This window comes from Pavona decussata, unplaced genomic scaffold (genome assembly GCF_977016875.1).
Source record: "Pavona decussata unplaced genomic scaffold, jaPavDecu1.1 SCAFFOLD_120, whole genome shotgun sequence".
In the NCBI taxonomy this organism is placed as follows: Eukaryota; Metazoa; Cnidaria; class Anthozoa; order Scleractinia; family Agariciidae; genus Pavona; species Pavona decussata.
Genome location: NW_028145534.1, coordinates 94,452 through 114,575, shown reverse-complemented (window position 1 = coordinate 114,575; position 20,124 = coordinate 94,452). Strand labels below are relative to the sequence as shown.

Sequence of the window (20,124 nt, the reverse complement as noted above, 5' to 3'; positions counted from 1 at the left end):
CTTGAACAAAAGCGGCCCAATCAAACTCCATTATCTGCGCGTATATCACGAGGGAGGGGACCCACTCATCTCTACTTGTGTGACGTCAAAGCAAATCATCATTTGGAAAAGTTGTTTTCGTTCAATGGCGGCCACATGTCTGAATTTAAGACTCCGGATCTGCCGTTTTCAGAGAGAAAACCAACCTTTTCAAGCATTAAATCGAAATAATAACTTCTAGGTAGTACTCGACAGTTGAAACGGCGGACATTGGGAGAGTTCACAGCAAAGAAAATCCGCTTTAAAAGACAGATCGAATGATCAACGCGAAGGATTAGAGCTAGAGGAGGCCAGACCAGTTCAGCGGGGTCATGACGTTATTGCATAGTTATTTCTGGTATGATTCCTAGTAACACAACGATAAGTATCACGCAATATATCTGAATAAAACCATTCACACAACTATTTCAATTGCCAAGGGAGGATAGTTTTTAAATATCTGCGAAACATACAATGGGGAATAATTGGGGCTACATTAAGCATTCCGTGTAATGCCATTAGAGGGGCATCTTGTTTGATATCAACTGTGGAAGAAAGATTGAAGAATTGAATGATCACTCACTTATTCATTCTTTCTTCCGCAGTTCAAATGTATGAATTTTCATATATTCACTTTCATCTCATCACCTCTACGGGTATATTTTACGAATTCACAATATGACCAGCTCCTAGTTGGTTTATTGATAGCTCAGTTGGTGGAGCATTGCACCGGCATCGCAGAGGTCATGGGTTCGAATCCCGTTCAAGCCTGAATTTTTTTTCAGGCTTTCTTTTTGTAACTGCCTTAGTGCGGTATATAACTGCGATGATCATTTACTTATTCATTCGTTGTTTGATGTTGTGTGGTATTCTGTAGGTCGCCTGTGACTAGCAAAAGAAATGAATATTTTTGGTTTTTTCAAATAAAGTTCAGATTGTTGTTTTCATTGACCTGAACAGACCAAAACCTAAGACAAAAAATTGACAAAATTTTACCATAAAGTGTAAAATCCCGGAGGTAACGAACTTGGGAAGAGACTTAACCACTCAAACCAGTGCATTTGAAAATTCAAAAAGCACACGGCGAAGTTTTATTTAAATTTGTAGTAGAAGTTATGTACATGAGTTTTGGCATGATGCTTATTCTTGTTCCTTTTGCTTTTTCCAAAGCCTTGCCATCTGGAGTAATTTAAAGTTCGGCATGTTGGCTTCATCGTCGGGGAAAATGTAGTCGTAATATTCTTCCCAGCCGGCGTCCGACTGTAAAGAAACGAAACAAAAATGACTGTAACAATAGGCCTTATCACGGTTTTCGACGCCATTTTGACGAGTAGGCAAACAGGCTTGAAATAACAGTGTTTGTATGGAAATCCGATGTCAAATAATTTTCATAAAACATCGCTTCTGAAAAAGTCATGAATTGGAAACTTTTGGCACTAGGAAAAGGATTTTAAGAACAAAATTGGAGGGATGTAGCTGTGTCAGAAGGCGTCCAGTCGTGTTTTGAACTTTCCATACATTTGTCTGTATAGCGAACCAGCCATGAACTGCTACTAAAAATAGTTCGCGGGAAAAAATACAGGGAAATGTATGGAAAGTTCAAAACACGACTGGACACTTTCTGGCACAGCTACATCCCCCAATTTTTTTTCTTAAAATCCTTTTCCTAGTGTCAAAAGTTTCCAATTCATGAATTTTTCAGAAGCGATGTTTTATGAAAGTAATTTGACATCGGATTTCCATACAAACACTGTTATTTCAAGCCTGTTTGCCTACTCGTCAAAATGGCGTCGAAAACCGTTATAAGGCCTATTTGAAGTACACAATCTTGTTTCCAGGGTCTCTCCTCATCCTGTCCCTGGATGGGGAAAGACCCTGGCTACGAGGTTGTGAAACCTCGATTTAACGAAGTGCCAAGGGACGAGGGAAATTGGTTCGTTATATCGAGTTTCTGTTCCATACATTTAAAAAGGCCGGGCTGGAGAATATCGTTCGTTATACCAAAGACTTTGTTATATCGAGGCTCGTTAAATCGAGGTTCCACTGTAAGACTCAAAAACAATTTATTTCTAAGAGCAAATCGCGTGTTGAAAAGTAACCAATATTAAACAGGTGCTTATTTGGTGAAAACCATTTCAATTCTTGCTTTCAAATGGCTTTAATTCAGTTTTTAAGTTAATTGGGTTTAGTAATGCGAATTCCACTTTTTATATACCAACAAAGCATAAAGAGGCTACTGGGCTGGCTACCCACAAATAAAAACAAACCTACCCCGTCGTCCGTTTGGACCTTCCGTCTCTTTTTCACTCGCCTAGGCATCTTGTTTTTAATTTTTCCTTGTGTTTTCTCATCCCCGTGTTCACTCTACAATCATGAAAACAGTCACTGCTAAATTACTGAGACAATGTCAAATTAAATCTATCCACCCAACGCCAGATCTACCAAAAAGTGCCTATAGAACTTTATCACACGGCGGCCATGTTGAGTCTCAGGGGAATAAAAATCTTTGTTTTTGCACGGTAAGCCTCGCACTGAATTCGCGTCTGGCCGAGGCTTGCCGTGCAAAAACAAAGCTTTTTATTCCCCCGAGTCTTAACATGGCCGCCGAGTGATAAGGGTCCATTACGAGTTACATAATGGTGTGTATATATAAACTACATCGTATAACAACCCTGCTAAATTGACTTTCTCGTTACTACGGTCACTTTTATCTTGGCTGATAGTTTCTTAATTAAAAACCCCATTTACAGATTTTATTCGAACACGTTGCTATTGTCCGTCAAGTTGCCGGTCGAAGTAACGGTTTCCATTTTATGTCTAGTGGAAATGGTGGTTTTCAGATGAGTGTCCAAAGTAATCCGTATTTGCTTTGGTTCTGCTTTACAATGCTCTGTGATTGGTTAGCAAAACTCGCGCCACTTTTCTCAACCAATGAGAAGCAAAATCCAAACCAACCGTGACCTGCTCGCACGCGTTTTCCCGCGCTTGGCGCCGGTCACATTTATTTCCTACGTATTCTGATTGGTTCGTTGTGTTGTTTACATCTGCTGCGATTGGCCAGAGTAATTACTTTAGTTGTGGTTTTACGTCACTCAGTTGAAGCCCGCTCTATGAATAAATACCTCGAACTCTTTCCAGGCCTCAAGGAGCATGACTCGTTCCTCTTTCTCCTCCGCATTCCTGAGAGACTTGTCAGCTCGCTCGTAAACGCTCCTGAAAGCAAACAAAATTTGGTTTAAGGGCGTTAGTTTCTAAAGAAACTGCAGTGCTGCGTCGGTGGGGAGTAGAAACGAATGTTTGGTTTATCAACAGAGTTGATAACTAAAAGTAATTTGGCCACCGCGAAGAGAGTCGAGTGATAACGCTCAAAACGTCAGCACTGAAATCTCTTTGAGGTAGCCAAACTACTTTTAGTTATCAACTCTGTCAATAAAACCTTACACCCTGCCTTACACACATAAAATTTAGTTTACACCGAAAGGCAATTGTGCACGTGTTAAGGACAGTGCTTCCTAATGTAGAGGTATTTTTGCACAGTTTATGGCTATGGGGGTAAAGCAGATATTTGCAAGTGTTACTGGAATCCAAAAACAAAATTGGGGTAACCACGCATTTTCACCGATAGGTAACAAAACAAGCATGATAAAGTGATCGATTTGATTATGAAACTTACGGGTAGAATCATATTTACAACGTTTCGGTGTCCTCATGACACCATCATCAGTTCAAAATATAATGTTCAACAGATAACAAGAATATTAATGTTCAAGTTCAAGATAACAAAACAATTTTAAAAAGCATATTGCAAAACAATGTATGGAATTTTTTTCCAAACCGAAGCTTAATTATCTCTGAAAAAATGCGTGGTTACCCCCAATTTTCTTTTTGGATTTCAAAATCACTTGCCAAAATCTGCTTTACCCACATAGTCATAAAGCGCGCAAAAAATCGTTTTGTCCTAGTAGGCATCCCCGTTAAGAAACCCGAGTTTCCAAACAACACATCCATCCATGCGCAGTAGCAAAGGAGTGCATTCTATAGTTGTTTACGAGCTAAACAAAAAAAATATTAGAGTCAAAGCATAATGCTTTTCTCATAAAATAAGTTGTTGTTGTTTGTCTGTTTGTTATGCAAGGTAGCACTCCATAACCGGCGTGCACAAAAGAACGGAAAGTGAGGGTACATATGCGCTTTCTCTTCTGCCTTCACGCCTGCCTCGCAAGTTGGCACCTAGATCCCCCAACCATGAAGGATAAAATAAATTCAACGCCTGTTTTACATTTTCGAAAAGCAAGAACGAGAAAGTCAAGTCATTCCTTCGGCAAAACTTTACACAGTCTGTCAAGACTGAGAAGGGTAGAAATGAAAGTTGTGTCGCTAGCACTAACGCCACAACTGATGTATCCGAGAATTAACTCTACAGTGGATGTTAAAGTGCTAAAGTGAAGTCCATGAATTTCCCACTAAGCGTTAGCCCTAGTAAGGAAATGGGAGATCGCACGAGACAAAGAAATAATCTTCGACCTCGGCAGGAATCGATCCCACGACCTCGGGATTTGATCGTCCGTTGCTCTACCGGCTGAACTACGAGGCCAGACGGGAGCAGGTCGTGGGTGATTATTGGTGGCAATTGCGGCAATGCGAATTTTGTGCCGCTAGCACTAAGAATACAAATGATGGATCGGAGAAAGAGCACTGATTGTGACACACCTTGCTTGGTCGGTGCTCTCATCGCTTCCAGTGGAGGTCTCGAACTGCGCGAAGCTTATCCACACCTAAAACAGAAAATATCTCTCGGTCAGGAAGATATGCTGATAGATTGAATTTTCGTGAAAGGAATCATTGGTCATCGTGGTGGAATATGGTGGATATAATAAGAAATAAAGTGATCGTTTGTCTCACGATTTGCATGTTCATGTAGTCGATCGCGACGTTTCCACTGCTTTAACTGCTAGTCCTCATCAGGCGATGATCAGCCTTGAGTATTTATATCAATAAGGTCGGCTGTGATTGGCGGATTTCGGTCCTCCCTGCTTTGCGAACAAACTGTCTCCTCAACGAACCTAGACTACGAGCAGTCTCTCTTTTGCTCGAGAATCCGCGAGGAAGAACGCTAAAAACTGAGCGAGGCTTCTCGCGGCTTTGCCGCTCGCTCGCGCGCGCGACTCGCCCTCGAATATCTTTGTTTTTCCCCGTGGATTCTCGAGAGACTGCTCTACAGCGAACCTTCGTGATAAAAAATACTGAAGTGTGATCAGCCGACCTCATCGCCTAATGAAGAAAAGCTTCGATCAAACGATTACTTTATTTATTATGAGGAGGACCCACTCTTTCTCCCTTCCCACCGGCGAGGGAAACGTCCATTCGCTCCAACGCCCGGGGGAGCACTTGACCCATGTTTGGGTATAGGGGTGCCGCTGGGGATTTGAAACCCTGACCCTGTTTAGGACGAAAATAACCTTAAATACCTACCCTGTGTAGGACAATGTCCTCTATTTTAAGACCCTATTTAGGACAAAGGACAACATCTAGCTCTCGTGTTACACAAGTGTTTATTGGTAATAGTAATAACATTTAAAGGCCCACTGTCACTTACCGGACCTGATATTCTATGCATTGAAACGCGAATACCAATCACAATAGATAAAATAATACACTTCCTAGAAGTGATGGCGAAAAATCCCAAAATTTCGCATTAACAGCGGTGAACCTTAAGTGGAAACTCAATTGACGTGAAGCATTGTTCACTAAAATAAATGCAGACTAATGTCTCTGATTTCGGATTGCCAAATACTCGACGACAGTCTTGCAACCATACCCTGTCTAGGACGGGTCCGGGACAGACTCGCTTGAAATTATATACCCTGTTCAGGACAGAGGGGCCAAAAACCATACCCTATTCAGCGGCACGTCCCCGTATAGCCCATATAGGGGAGTCCACCCCCCCCCCCCCCCCCCGGGCTCCAACGCTCCCGGGCTAAATCCAAGATGGCGGCTAGAACACAAGCAGGCACACTAAATAAACGTGACGTACGTTCGCATGGAAAACAAATACACTCCTAGTAAATAAAGGCTAACTTCAAGGATGTGCTGTTCTCAGAAATACAAACGAAGCGAACGTGGACTTCGCGAGCGGGACACACGGCAGCCGCGGGAATCGCGCGCAGGAGGCCGCCATGCTCGCGAAATCCTTCTTCACTTTGTTGGCAATTGAGAGACTGAATAAACTCTTCGTAGTCTAAAATTCTGTCGAGAATTTAAGGAGAACAAAAAATCGCCGCGGTATTAAAAGATGCACGCTGAGAATACCTTCACGTGTTGTGTTCGTGTCAGAAGTCTTTCGTACAAGTCTCGAGTTCGATCGTACTCTTCCAAGTTTATTTCGAAATCTATGTAGGCTTTCCACAAAACCTGCAATAAGAAGACACATTAAAAAAAGTGAAGGAAAAATAATAAAAAAAAGCATTGAACGACTGCTGGAGAGCCATGGTTGGAAAATATGCTGAATATGTTTACTGCAAATCGATACGCGACGGCCGAAAGTCAAAATACATAAATACAATTTTTAAACAGGTTTCGAGAAAAACGAAAAATATATTACAAAAACAGAACAGCTTATGTTTAAAAAGAGAAAAAGAAAAAAACAACGACAAAGGAGAAAAATAAATGGTGCCGAGACCAGGATTCGAACCTGGGTTACTGCGGCCACAACGCAGTGTCCTAACCACTAGACGATCACGGCAACGCTGACAATGTGCTTGAAAAATTAGTATTTGAAGTAATGAGATTGCGTCACTTCCGCCAATAACCCTTTGTTCTCACAAAAATTACTTCCGGTAAGCCCAATGGGCGAGAAAACTGTAATTTCACAAATGTTGCACATTTTTAAAACCTTACCATGTAATTAACCATTTCTATTACGATACCTGTTACTGCACTGCATTTTTTTTTCTATTTTTGTTAGTTATTTTTTATTATTATTATTTTTTCATTTCTCCCGCGACCGGGAGTGAATTCAGCAGCATTCAGTTGCTTTCACGGCCCAAGCGAGTGTTGTTTAGTCGTTAATTACACGGCGAAACTTTGGAAGGGCTGAACTTTCAAAATTTTTGCCCCCTCTAGGCTCTCACTTTCTGGGAACGACAGAAATAAACAAACCTGAGAGAGAACACTGAAATAGAGCGCATGAAGCCAAGAACAGAAGTCTACAACAGGCTATCGATATTATATTTTTGTTTCAAGGCCAAGCCTGACATATAAAGGCATCGATCGGCCCATCGCAACTTAAACTAAAACGTTTCGTTCTTTGTTGCCCAACCTAAACATTCAGAGTAGACGTAACAAACAGTCATGATTCGTTGCCTTGGATTTTCAAGTTGTAAATCGTTTTTATACATTTCCTTGCCATCTTGTCCAGTCCAGGCGCTTCGGCTCTCTGTCACGCAACTCACGGCACGGAAGAGTTGCGTAACAGAGAGCAGAGGGGCTAGGACTGGACTACCTGTCTGTCATCGAGATTGAAAGTTTATGCAAATGTGTCTCGTTCACCTTTCAGACATTTTTTTTTTAATTGATGTGAATGTTCGCTGAAGAATTTCAGTTCAATCAATTTTTCAGTAACCCACATTTCAAATCAGATATTGTGCAGTTCCAGAAAATATCCATACTCCCCCCACAGAAAGATTTTTGTTTTGCATCCCCCTCCCTCTAGGAAATTCCAGTTACGCACCATACTTTGTAACTAAAATTTTGGCTTTTAAGACCCCCCCCCCTCCCCCTAGGAATTTCCGATGACCTTCCTTGGGCTGTGTATGGCTTTTATCTGGAACTGCACACTTTTCTTCCCCTAATTGATACAAAGATTCTCCTTAGTTTACTTACCTCTGGCATATCCAACAGGGGTTGATTGACAGCAAGTTCAAACAGTGCTCTGGCTCTGTCGGTATCACCTAGAATTGTCTCCAGTTCAGCGTACTAAAGACAAAATAGAGCTGCAAGTTAATGTTTCTAAGTTCCATTGGCCCCTTTGTGCCTGCTTCTCTACTTTCTTAAACTAATAAAAAGGGCTGCATCAAATTCATTTTGTCTATCATTCTGTAACATTAAGCTTTTTGTCCTGTTCATTTGTAAGTGCCCCAAACGGAAAACAGGGGTCAATTCAATAAACCTTTTACAAACTGGGCGTTGAAAAGAAGCACAGAAAAGAGAACTCAATGAAGAGTCCAAAAACAAATTCTAGCAATGTTTCTCAAACTCATTTTCTGTAGGAACATGTAATGACAAGGGCCTAGATTGCTTGCTACAAGTGAAAATGCCTGTCTGTCTGTCTGTCTGTCTGTCTGTCTGTCTGTCTGTCTGTCTGTTTGTCCCTCAGTCTATTTGTTTCTCCACTTTTTGACAAATAATGGTCCAAAATTTTAAAATGTCTATAAAAGTCTATAGCACAAAATATTATTTTATTATAATAAACACCAATGAAATACCAGGCGAGCCTTCGCGCAAAAACATAATATCTTCACACCGTTGATCACCATTGCTATGGTCACATAACAAATCATGCCTTTTGCAATGATTTGGTATTTCACTGGTGTTTATATAATTTATATTTATTAATTAAACAGAACATTACATGACCGCTTGGAGAAATGTTTTTCAACACTCTAAGAGAAATTTTGTATCTCCGCGCGGGTGCGTAATATCCTCTATGTGTCACAGACTCTCATAAAAATGGCATCTTTCAATGACAAGACTTAAATATTGAACCAATTGAACAAAATCATCAAAACCCCACATTTTCTGGCTAAAGAAAATGAAGCTAAGTACATTACCTTCACCCATGTAGTACAGTTGGCAGGGTTGAACTCCAGGAATTTCTCATACAGCTTACGACATCTGTCAAACTCACGAAGCTATTTAAAAGGAAAGTAACAAAAGAGGTACGTTAAAAAGATTAATGTTATGATGTCATTTAAAAGACTGATCAACACACTGGAAGAGAATGTGGTATGCTTATATAAAATATTGTTGACAATAATTATTATTAATGTCCATTCCAGTTTTCTAGTGAAAAACCTTTCACCTGCCTTGAGTTACGAACTCTGTTTTCAACTACAATGTAATGGCATAGCATCATGATCATTTTACATGTACATGTATAAAACAACAAGCCATAAAATGCATGTGGTTAAAGAGTTGTGCAAAGCAATAAAATTATTGCAAATGAATAAACTTGTATTGTCAGGTTTAGGTAAAATGGCACATGTAATTTTTTCTTTTAATTACACATAACAACTCCACTAACCTGTAACTCAAGGCCAATGTATTCCCTGAAGAGCCTGTCCTTCGGACACTTGCCAATTGCTGTGCCCTGAAAACAATATGAAAACCAGCAATGGCTTTTAGATAATGTTTAAAACATGAGCAGTAGCGTTTTATCGGGATTTAAAACCACAAGGCGCAGCCTTGTGGTTTAAGACCCAATAAAACAGGTGCTGCAAGTATTTTGAACGGCTTCAAAAACATTCCTGGAAAAGCATGTCAAGAGAGTTCATAACAATGATGTTTTTATGCTCGTTGGAAATTAGCATACAAGAAAAATATTAAACACTGCATACTAATAAGGAGGAAGTTTAATCAGGTTTGAAAACCACTGCACGTGATGTTTTATCAACCAATGGGCTTATGAATTATTAATCAAATGGCTTTTTGCAGGAATATTAAAAGATTCTAGTCAACTAAAATCAGGTTTTGTTGTCTTGTACCTTGCATATTTTTCTTTTTGTGGAATTCTAAGAGGAGAGTTAGGCACCATGCAGTGACATGGGCTTCCTGTGGTCTGAATGGCATTTTACATGACTTGTAAGTAATCAGTTTGGAAACCCAAGAAACAGTTTGCAGCAAAAATGTATGGACTCAAAGAAATCTTGGTTGATCTCAACTGTAACAAAGGGAACTGGTCAAAACAAGTTTGTTCAAAGAGGACCCACCTTGTCTGGGGTAGGGGGGTTATCGAAGACACCACCTATCTCATGGACATTACCTACAAAATTTTATTGGCTTTAGAATTTGAGTTGACACAGAAATATTCAGCTAGCAAGAGTCAGCATTGCTAGATAAATAAGAAAAGTGAGGTTTGAATCTCACTGTCATTTTTTACTGCTGGATAGAGGGGTGGCTATGCAAAAAAGACACCACCTTTTGAGATTGAGGAACGGGGGTGCAGCCAGAGGCCACCATCTATTTTGGGGTTTGGTGGGTCCTGTTCGAGTATAGAGGTTTTGACCACTTCCCTAACAGTTTATAGCTTACAGTCCACAATACAACTAACCAATGCCTGTCGAGCTGCCTTCAGATCTTTCTGACGGATTTCAAACTGGGCGTACAACAACCAGACTTTACCAAATGTAAACTGAAAAATCAAGACAATCAACAAGTAAGGAACAGAGTTTTAGATCCACTTGCACAAAGAACAATCAAATAAATACAGAACTCTATCACTCTGAACAGAGTGTCTTTGCTTTTCCTTCAATACAAAACAAACTGTACAAAGCAATGAGACCAGTTGCAATATTGTCTTGCTACTTCCTGAGTTGAGGTCACCACTTTGAAGCTCTTCAATGTATTACAGCCATGAAGAAAAAACACTTCATGGATCGGGGTGCATATTGGCTAGTCATATCAGATCATCACTAATACATTATTATGCTGGACTAATAAGGTACACATAATCAAACTGAACCTTTTTGTGTGGTACAAGATCCAAACATGCTCGATACACTTGTCTTGTGCGATCCATATCCTGTGTAAATAACATGTAACATGAGTGTACTGTATGTAAATAAATATTCTTTCAACATTTATTTTGTCTCAATACAAAAATGTCCAGGCTCAAGATTGCAAAAAAAATAATTCCCAGTAACCGATTAATTAAACTAACAAGGCAAATTATAATTTTATATAGCATCTCAGGCTGTGAAATGTTAGGTACCCTAGCTCCTGGTTGGCAACAGTCTTGGATATATTTTGACTGTTTACTGTAAACGTCCAGACTGTTTTGCTCTACTTCTGAAGTGACTAAACAGTGGAAAATTCACGACAACATTCTTAACCCTTTAACCCCTAATATCAAAGAACAAATTCTCCTATCTTGTTCCCATACTTTTCTTATAAACATACTGGGGAGAAGTTATCAAAATAGTGAGAAAATTCACCTTGGGTGAATTCTCATGAATTCCCTTAATTCTCATGACCATAGGGGTTGAATAAGCATTGATATTACAAGGACAAACTTGATGCTGGTTACTGTTAGGGCTTCAAGGGTTAACTATGAATGAATATGATGTTAAATTGACATCAGGCTAGACACCGTGATCATCAAAAATGAACTCAGGACAATAAGAAGAAAAACTCAGCCTTGTTCACCTTTGCAATAAGTTCTTCATACAATGCATAGTTAATCCACAAGTAGATGTATCGCCGCCATAATCGTTTCTCCTCAGCAGGTGGTACATTCGCTATTGCTCTCTCATACACTTCCCTCACGGCATCAGGTTCTGCTTCACTCTCCATTAGCCTCAAATAATCAAACCATGCATCATAATTGTTTGGGTTTGCCTTCACTTCCTGGCAAATAGAATTATAAAAAAAAACATAACTACATATAGTAAAAGCAGCAACACTGGTGGGATCACTTGTAGCACCTCAGGAAGTCTAGTTTATGTCTTTTCCGCTTTGGATTTATTATGATGAACATTATTCAATCTGTCTAGTATTGTCAAGTTCAGATGAAAAAGCACAAGAAAAAAATATGATCTAATATATTCTGGGAGACAAACTCACAAAGAGCATCATAATTTGAAAACTTGATCAGCTTTGTATGTTGGTGTGATGTCACCAACTACTGTAAATCCACGTAAAATGTAAAAATGTAAAAAAAACCAGAGAGGCTTTTAAAAAATACATCTATCAGGCTCACGGCTTCATTTTGAAATGGAACCTGGTCTTAATTAGGTGTGAATCAAAGAAGTCATTCTACACAGTCATGGTGGAGTATATATCTATGTGTACTAAGGACACTGGTTTACTTATATAAATACTTAGAACAAACATGTCTCGACTGATCAGCAGCCCAAGAATACCAGTAAGTCATGTTTGTTCCAGTCAGTTTCCACTGCCAAAACTAGTATGCCTGCATGTCTACTAATCATACTTAAATGTAAGCAGATTATGATGACCAGTTTAGCATCAAGGTCTCAAAATCACACTAAGCACAATGCAAACAACAAAATTCACATCAGGTCAGCCTCACCTCCTCATACTGAAACTTTCTTTTGCTAACAATCACATCTTCTATTCCTCCTTTGTCACCATATTTTTTCTCATGTTGAGTGTACGTCTTGTACAGCTCCTGCGTATATTAAATATATTTAATTTAAATATGTTGATCACTATACAGTGAAATTAATTAAAAATTATAATATTATTATTAAAAGCTGGATCATTGTATACTGCAATCCCAGGGTTCGATTTAATTGGCTTAGCGGCCATGGTACATGATAACCCATAATACCATGCCTGAGAAATAGCGACCCATTAAGCTGTCTTCTGGTTGTTCTTGCAAAGCAAAATCAGCAAGATCTAGCTATATTTCTTGATTATTTTTAATAAAACAATATTATTCCAATGCACTCTCGTGAAGTAATATTGTTAATTATTTGGTTCTTTCAATGCAGAGTACAGACGAGTGTAGTTCACTCTTGATTTTTGACAGTTATTTTGTGGTCTACAGTACATGCTTAATAATACAAAGTCATGTAATTCCCGTTTACTACAAAAAATACACTATTCTTACATTTGGTGTTGTTAGGAAGTAGATCTACAAAATTATACATTAGAAAGGAAGTGCAAAGCCAAGGATTATTTTTCAGGGAGGTACTGACAGACATTACTTTGTTCAAGAGCAGTCACAGTTTTTGCCCTCGGTGTGTTCAACACCATTCAAATGAAAGATATACAGCTGTATAAACAAAATTCCTATAGATCTGTATGTACATGAAGACATGGTACTAATAATTAATAAATAGCCTTTTAATGTTCAGAAGATATTACTTGTAAAATTAATTATTTCAAGAAACTCTTGGAAATGAAAGCGTAAAGACAGTCATGATTATAGAAGCTGTTATGAGAATTCTCACTTTACCTGACACTCTTCCTTTGGCAGTATTTTCAGTGCATACTGGAAAATCACTCTGACCCGATCATGCTGTAGAATGAATCAGAAAAATAGCTCCAGGGTATTATCTGTTTAGGTTACTTTACATTATAACCCATCCATTAAATTCCATGCCTTGTCACTGGACAAAAACAATGTACAGTGTATGTGGTACAAAATTGGACGGGGGTTGTCAGATAATAACAGTCTTCCGATTTGATAAAACAGGCACAATTTTTTTCAATGAGAAAAACAAAGAAAGAATGTCGGAGTTTTAGGTCTTCATTGCTGTAATCAAATCATAGTTTCATGAAATGTAGTAAATTATTTAAATTTGCATTTAATTGCCTGCAATCACGCCGTAGCCATCACTAACCTTCAAGTTTTTGTCTTTTCCACTGTAAAGTGGTGCATTTTAGAAATTAATTGGAGGGATATAAATCTGGCTTGCTGGTATACAGATGTACTACATGATATACACTTAGAAGCTTTGGCTAAAAGATTGTCCACAAAATTTCAGTTGCCCTCAAAGCTTCACTTCTCTGTCAACTGTTCATTTTTCAGACAATCTTTCAGCCTTAGGCATTATCTTCTGATACATTGGCCACCTGAAGGGGTTTATCTAAAACTGACTGTAATACTAGATTACATGTAGGTAATGCATTAATTTTTTCAGCTCTCTATCATGCAACAGCTCTCCACATGTCAGGCAACTATACTGTGCACACAGATATGTCGACTCTTGTGTACCTACAGTATCACTCAATCTCGTACCAAGAGTCCTCAGACTCTTTGGCCACTGCAGCTGTTAGTCACCAAATGAGATGCTGGGGTACTGGAATTTTTTTCACCACAGGATTTCTGTGCTAGAAGAATGCAATCCATTACAGGGCAGCCAATGAAAAAAATTAGTTTTTTCAATTTCCCCAGTCTCTCCTGCTAACCAACCGCTGGCCAAAGAGCCTGAGGACTCAGATGAGTACAAGATTGCTTACCAATGAGAGAAGAGTGATATGCTACTATGCATACCAGTCTACATGTACTTTAATAAATATTTAAGACATGAAAAACTGGCTTCATATCCTACCTCTTTACAGTTCTCTTCGAATTTCCCAAATGCAAGAAACAGCTTCTCATTTGCATTCTCCTCTCCAAAAAATTCCACGGCCCTTTCATAGACATCTCTGGCACCAACTGAAAGACGCACAAAACAATGCGAGTCATAAACATTGCACATAAAGGTCTTTTGTTGAATTTAACTCATGTGAAATGTGAGACACACAAGAAAGTGTTTAAAACTAGAAACAGAATCGACGCCACTAAAATTAATGTCTCTACGCAGATTGGTCCAGAGATCACAAACAGTCTTGCCATGGTGTTACCATGAGTGATTATAAAATAATGCATTTTATCAAGTCCAATCCTCTGGCAATACAATTTTTTTTCTGTGGTTGACTTCTGGCAAGCAATCAGAAAGAAATGTCTATACTGTTACTGATAGTAACTATATGGATGGTCCAGAAATAGTCCTTTACGTTCCTTCTTTTTACAGTGTAGCTCCTTCATAACATAACATGGTGGACAGTTTTAGCATTACTGTAATACTAACACAAATTTGGAAGCATGTATTTGACCTTTAAGTTAGCTATTTTTTGAAAAAAATCATTCTGACTTGAACTGAGATACTGTAGGTCTCAGAACAGAACACATCTACACGATGGTATGTATGCACAGCACAAAGTTGTTTTGGTACATGTACCTCACAAGAAGGCAATGTTGCTATGGACATACTGTATCTCAAAATGTGACTTAAAATAGTAAACGAGTGAGACAGGTTACCTATATTGGAATGACGCTCTTCAAACTTGGCATACTTGACCCAGTTTTTAACCTCTGGATGTACCATTACAAATCTCTCATATATACTCCTTGCTCTGTCAATCTCCTTGTATCTCAGTTCCATGTTAATATATGAATGCCATGCCTGTTCATCAGGTTCCCACTCCATCCAGCGTTCAAAAACCTGTCTTGCCCCAGCCACATTACTAAGCATCTCCTCCATGTATGTGTATTTGTACCTGAAGGAAACAGATAAAAAGCTGATGAGAGACCTGTAAGACAACAGTCTTTAGTTAGAACAATGTGGATCAAATCCTTGGAACAATCATGAATGAATAACAAAGCTATAACAGCAACACCTTATGTTTGTAACTTTAAGAGTCAGTTGAGAGTTTTTTTGCTTGTGAATTACTTTGGACAGGGCTTGAACATTGCCTTGTACACAAAATCCTTATGTCCCAAACCTCAAAGGCCGGACACCAAGCTGGGACATCGTAGGGGGAGGGCGGATGGTGCAGTGGTGAGAGCACCTGCCTCCCACCAATTTGGCTTGGATACAGTGTCATAAGTGGGTTAAGTTTGTTGGTGGTTCTCGTCCTTGCTCCAAGAGATTAAAACCAACATCCAATTTATTCATTCTGAATTATTGTCAAGCACGTTCAGCACATTCAGCTGATACATCTATTCATAGTCTTGGAAACTGTCATCTTACCAAAACTGGTTTACTCTTGGTAGAATGGTCACTGCTCTGTCCCAAATATTCCGCGCATGATTGATCTGGCGATGCCTGAGAGAGAAAAATGTTATCAATTATCTTTTGCCCACTTGAAAAAATGGCAAATCTCACAACAGCTCCTAAATTGTGCATTGTCCAATTCCTGAATAGAAATGAAAATATGAAAATCACTGCACTTAACAGCAAATTATAAATAATTTATAAAGTCATGTAACTATGTTGTGGTTAATTTTTTTTTCTTTTTTTTTTTTTGGAGGGGGGGGGGGGTTTACAATTTTCAAACCAAGTTTTATTTTTAGTTTCCTTTGTGCAGTATTCAGGTATGGATCTACATGAAAAAAAAATAACTTACTATAAATTACATGTATGTCCCAACAATATATTTTAAATTAATTGATTAACTAATTTGTTCTCACTTCATTTCCATCTCTGCATATTTCAGCCATATTGTGATATTTCTGTGGTCCACATCCAGGGATCTTTCATAAATGGACCGAGCTCTGAGAAACAAGGGCATAAAAGCATGGTGAGGTCATTGAATAAGTGGGGGTTTTTAAATGAAAATAGATTGTTTTCTAGGTATGACCTGTGTTGACTAGTTGCAATATAAAACCGACCTGTTAGCAGGGCTTACTGAACATAAAAGAAAGACACATTTAATGCTTACAAATTGACTTTCCAAACCTAATAAAGCCCCGTCTACACGAGCAATTTTTATGTGGCAACTGTATGTGGCAAGTTTTATTTACCCGTGTAGATGGCTCGACAAATATTTGTTGTTCATTTGCATCAGCAATAATTTCGCACAGCAGAGGTGTCCATGGAAAGGCAAAAAGCAAGATGGCGTCATGCTAGATGCGCAAATGTTAGGGACTGTAGGGACTGGGTTCTACAGATGACGTTGAAAAAATCATCACATTTTATGTGGCATCTCGTCTACACGGACAATTATTTTATGTGGCAATTTTTATTTGCCACATAAAAACTAACACGCCAGCTTTTCAGCAAATGCAGTTGTCACATAAAAATTGGTCAATTCTCATCATCTACATGGGCAAATAAAAATTGCCATATAAAAATTGCTCATGTAGACAGGGCTTAAATCAAACATAAAAGGCCACCATCGAATTTTAAGTTAATTTTTGGTGCCAAGTTATCTGATGATACTACCTCTGGATTTCTCTTTGACTCTCTTCCCACTGTGCATATTTCAGCCAGTTGCTGATCACAGATTGATTTTTGCGGAGACTGTCCTCAAAAGCCTGAATAATGAGACAGAATTTTTAATCAGTGAAAACAAGAAATCAATAAATATTGTTCAAATAAACTCCTTTATATCTAAGAAAAGAAAAATGTTGCAAAATCTGACTAATAATATTTATTGATAACTTAATTGTTATGCAGTGCACAATTCTCCATGTAAGATACAGGTATGATCAAATGTATGTTACAGCTTAAAAATCTACAACACATGGGTAACGTCTAAAGGTTACAAATAGCACAAATTAAAGTTAAATAAAATAAAATAAGAAAATCATCTTAACTAGCTAAATCAAAAGCTTCTTTCAAAAGAATAATCTTCTCACAATAATTTCCTCATCATCACTATTATTCTTATAGTAGAAGCTCTTGTAAGCAGACACCCTCGGGGCATGAAAAAGGTGTCTGTAACTGGAGCTGGGCAATTACGAGAATGGCTCTTATAAGCGGCCACTAGAGACGTACAGTGTAAGGGATAGAAGTCCACTCCAGGAGTTTGCCCAGCTAACAATAAACATTGGGAATGCCTTATGCAATGCAGTTATAATGGCCATAACTGTAATTAATGGACTGTAGAATCATTGTGATGAACAAGGATGTGACGTTGATTGATTAAGATAAGATTCAGAGGCTAATGGGATTTCCTTTCGAGGGTCCACTTACAGGAGCTTAAAAATAAAGGACTTCAGAGTCCAAAGTGAACCCCTGAAAGTGTCCGAGACGGCTTATGGAAATGTGTAAATACAAAGGAGTTCAAACGGGATTTTGTGACGTCGGTAATAAGTAGTGCTGTCCCTTTACAAGAGTGTGCGTTAAGAGAGCATCCAGTGTATCATCATCATCATCATCATCATTATTATTATTATTATCATCATCTTCCTTGCTATTATTAATATTATTATTAAAACTATTGTAAGTATGTTGTAAATTTAACTGATAAAAGAAGATTCTTAAACCTTTCTTTTGCGTAGCTTGTATTCTTGTAGCTCATCAGGATCACTGATCTTCTGTTTAGGAGGCTGAAATGGACACAAAACATATTTCAAAAACTTATGTTTCCAGTGGCTAGTGGTACAAGATGTAAACACAGAAGGACATTTTCCATGATGCCTACTCAAACAATATTATTATAAAAATGGTAGACTACACTGTATTCTCCATTGTTGTTATTTTTGTCAGATGAACCTGATTGCATATGCATGTATTTGCTCAAAGAAAACTCAGGTCCTTGGTGTAATAAGAAAACTTGCAAATATTACATGTAAGTGTTCCAGATAACAGAGGCGTTGAGAAAGCTGGCTATCTAACCCGACAAAATGAGTGGTGAACATAAGAAGATTTGGAAAGAACCACACCTATTGACCTCTCAAAATCCTTCATTGACTCCTCCTGACTTTGAAAGTTATCTGGAACACCATATATTACTGACAATGAATTATTTGTACGTACCGCAGGAACCAGCTCCAACTGCCTTTCCTTTGCTTCTCTCAAGAGCTGTTCAGCTGTGATTTGAACTGGTGCAGGAGCCTTGTTCTTTACCTTAAAAAAGAGAACATACAAATAAAGGTTAATGAGAATGCTTTGAAATGATGATGTACCTGGCCAGAGGTTGATGCTGCAGTAAGCTTTAATTTGTTGGCATTGAGTTTATCATGCATGTACGGTATGGCACAGCCCATGGTAGCCAGGCCAACCATACTCTAGCCAACTAGGGGTGGGTGAGGGAATGCTGAAGTTTCAAACATTAATTGGCTCATTAATCATTTTTATCCAGGTTTCTTGTCAGTCTCATCCCCAGTCTTCCTTGGTGTGCAGTCAAATGCAACATCACCCATTGAGCTATCATGCTCGGCCCCAAGCCCCAAAAGACAAGCTGGCAGTTACTTTGATAAGCGCTATGAGTCGTGGGAACAAAGCTGGCTAACCATGAATTGAGCTAGTACTGGCAATCAAGTCTCCATTTTTTGCCTTCAGAAAAGAATTAGGATGAAATCAGGAAATCAAGTCAGCAATTTAAAGTGAACATCATCTTCCACATTCTCCTAATGGAAAGTTGGGCTGCATTCAAAGCGAGTACCTTTCTGGATCTCTAAAAGAGACATGGTTCAACTTTCCTCAAAAATATAACCGGTCACATATACTCTTAGAGTGCTTTCCATTGCTCAGAACTGGCCAGCCAGTTCAATCATTTCATAAACTGAATGCACCAATTTGAACAACAGTTTACACACCACCTTTATTGCATGTACCATTTTCAAGAATCAGTGCTTCAAAAAGATCAAATTGGTACCCTCCATTGACAGATCGACTGACCTGGTCTGCTGGAAAGCACTCTATTACAAAGGCTACAAATGTTCGAATTACTTAACATCAGTTCTCCACAAGAACTAAGTTGACTATATCAGTAATTGAGTATTCTCGTTGAAGATCGTCGACCTTTTGTAGCTAACAAGTTGTTTCGAATGCTCGTAGTGGAAATATATACTCTTACAAAGTAACGTATACGTAACGTAATAATAGTCGACATATATCTGAAACTTTACAAACCTTTGCCACTTTAGGAATCCTGGCCTTATTAGTATTCTGTTCTGAAGACGCCATGCTGATAAAACGCAGAGATCAGCCCAAAAAAATGTTTCTCTTGTCAGAATGTCTCACTTCTCACTCGTGTAAGCCGCCATTAGACGAAAATAGATTCCAGTCTCACCCAGTCATCTTCGAGAAAGCCCTGGGGACGAGCCTGTTCCTGAAGTGTCCCAAATGCCTTGGGGGTGTGTGTGGGAGGGGGGGGGGGGGGGAATACTCAAAAAAGTTTTATACGAAGAGGCCGGAGGCTCCCCCCCCCCCCCCCGGGTCCATGCTTTGACCCTTTTATAGACCATTGCTGACAGGAAAGGTAACTCTTTCATACACTTTTCATAGGAAATAATACCTCTTTCACATACCTTCAGTAGAAAAACGAGTTTGAAAGGCCCTTTTAAAAACCTAAATGAAAGTTTTCCCTACCCTGTCCCATACTTCGGCCGGTGAAATCCTACCCTTTTATCCCCTTTGGGGCGTG

At 38.9% G+C, this 20,124-nt stretch overlaps 1 protein-coding gene and 1 non-coding gene across 2 annotated transcripts; both read right to left on the bottom strand.

Moving 5' to 3' along the window:
* Nucleotides 1–1,078: 1,078 nt before the first annotated feature.
* LOC146469659 (crooked neck-like protein 1) lies at nt 1,079–19,758 on the bottom strand. The gene is made up of 21 exons (XM_085122974.1): nt 19,611–19,758; nt 18,513–18,602; nt 18,020–18,082; nt 16,974–17,065; nt 16,220–16,303; nt 15,780–15,854; nt 15,068–15,306; nt 14,316–14,422; nt 13,217–13,279; nt 12,326–12,424; nt 11,440–11,640; nt 10,757–10,816; nt 10,346–10,426; nt 9,320–9,385; nt 8,847–8,927; nt 7,900–7,992; nt 6,328–6,429; nt 4,729–4,793; nt 3,141–3,231; nt 2,290–2,382; nt 1,079–1,278 (listed from the first exon to the last, which is right to left on the bottom strand). The coding sequence occupies exons 1-21, from the start codon at nt 19,662–19,664 to the stop codon at nt 1,159–1,161; spliced, it is 2,019 nt and encodes a 672-aa protein (XP_084979100.1). The 5' UTR covers nt 19,665–19,758; the 3' UTR covers nt 1,079–1,158.
* On the bottom strand, nt 6,689–6,760 carry Trnah-gug (transfer RNA histidin (anticodon GUG)). The gene has a single exon. It is a non-coding gene; the product is annotated as a tRNA-His (tRNA).
* Nucleotides 19,759–20,124: the final 366 nt, after the last annotated feature.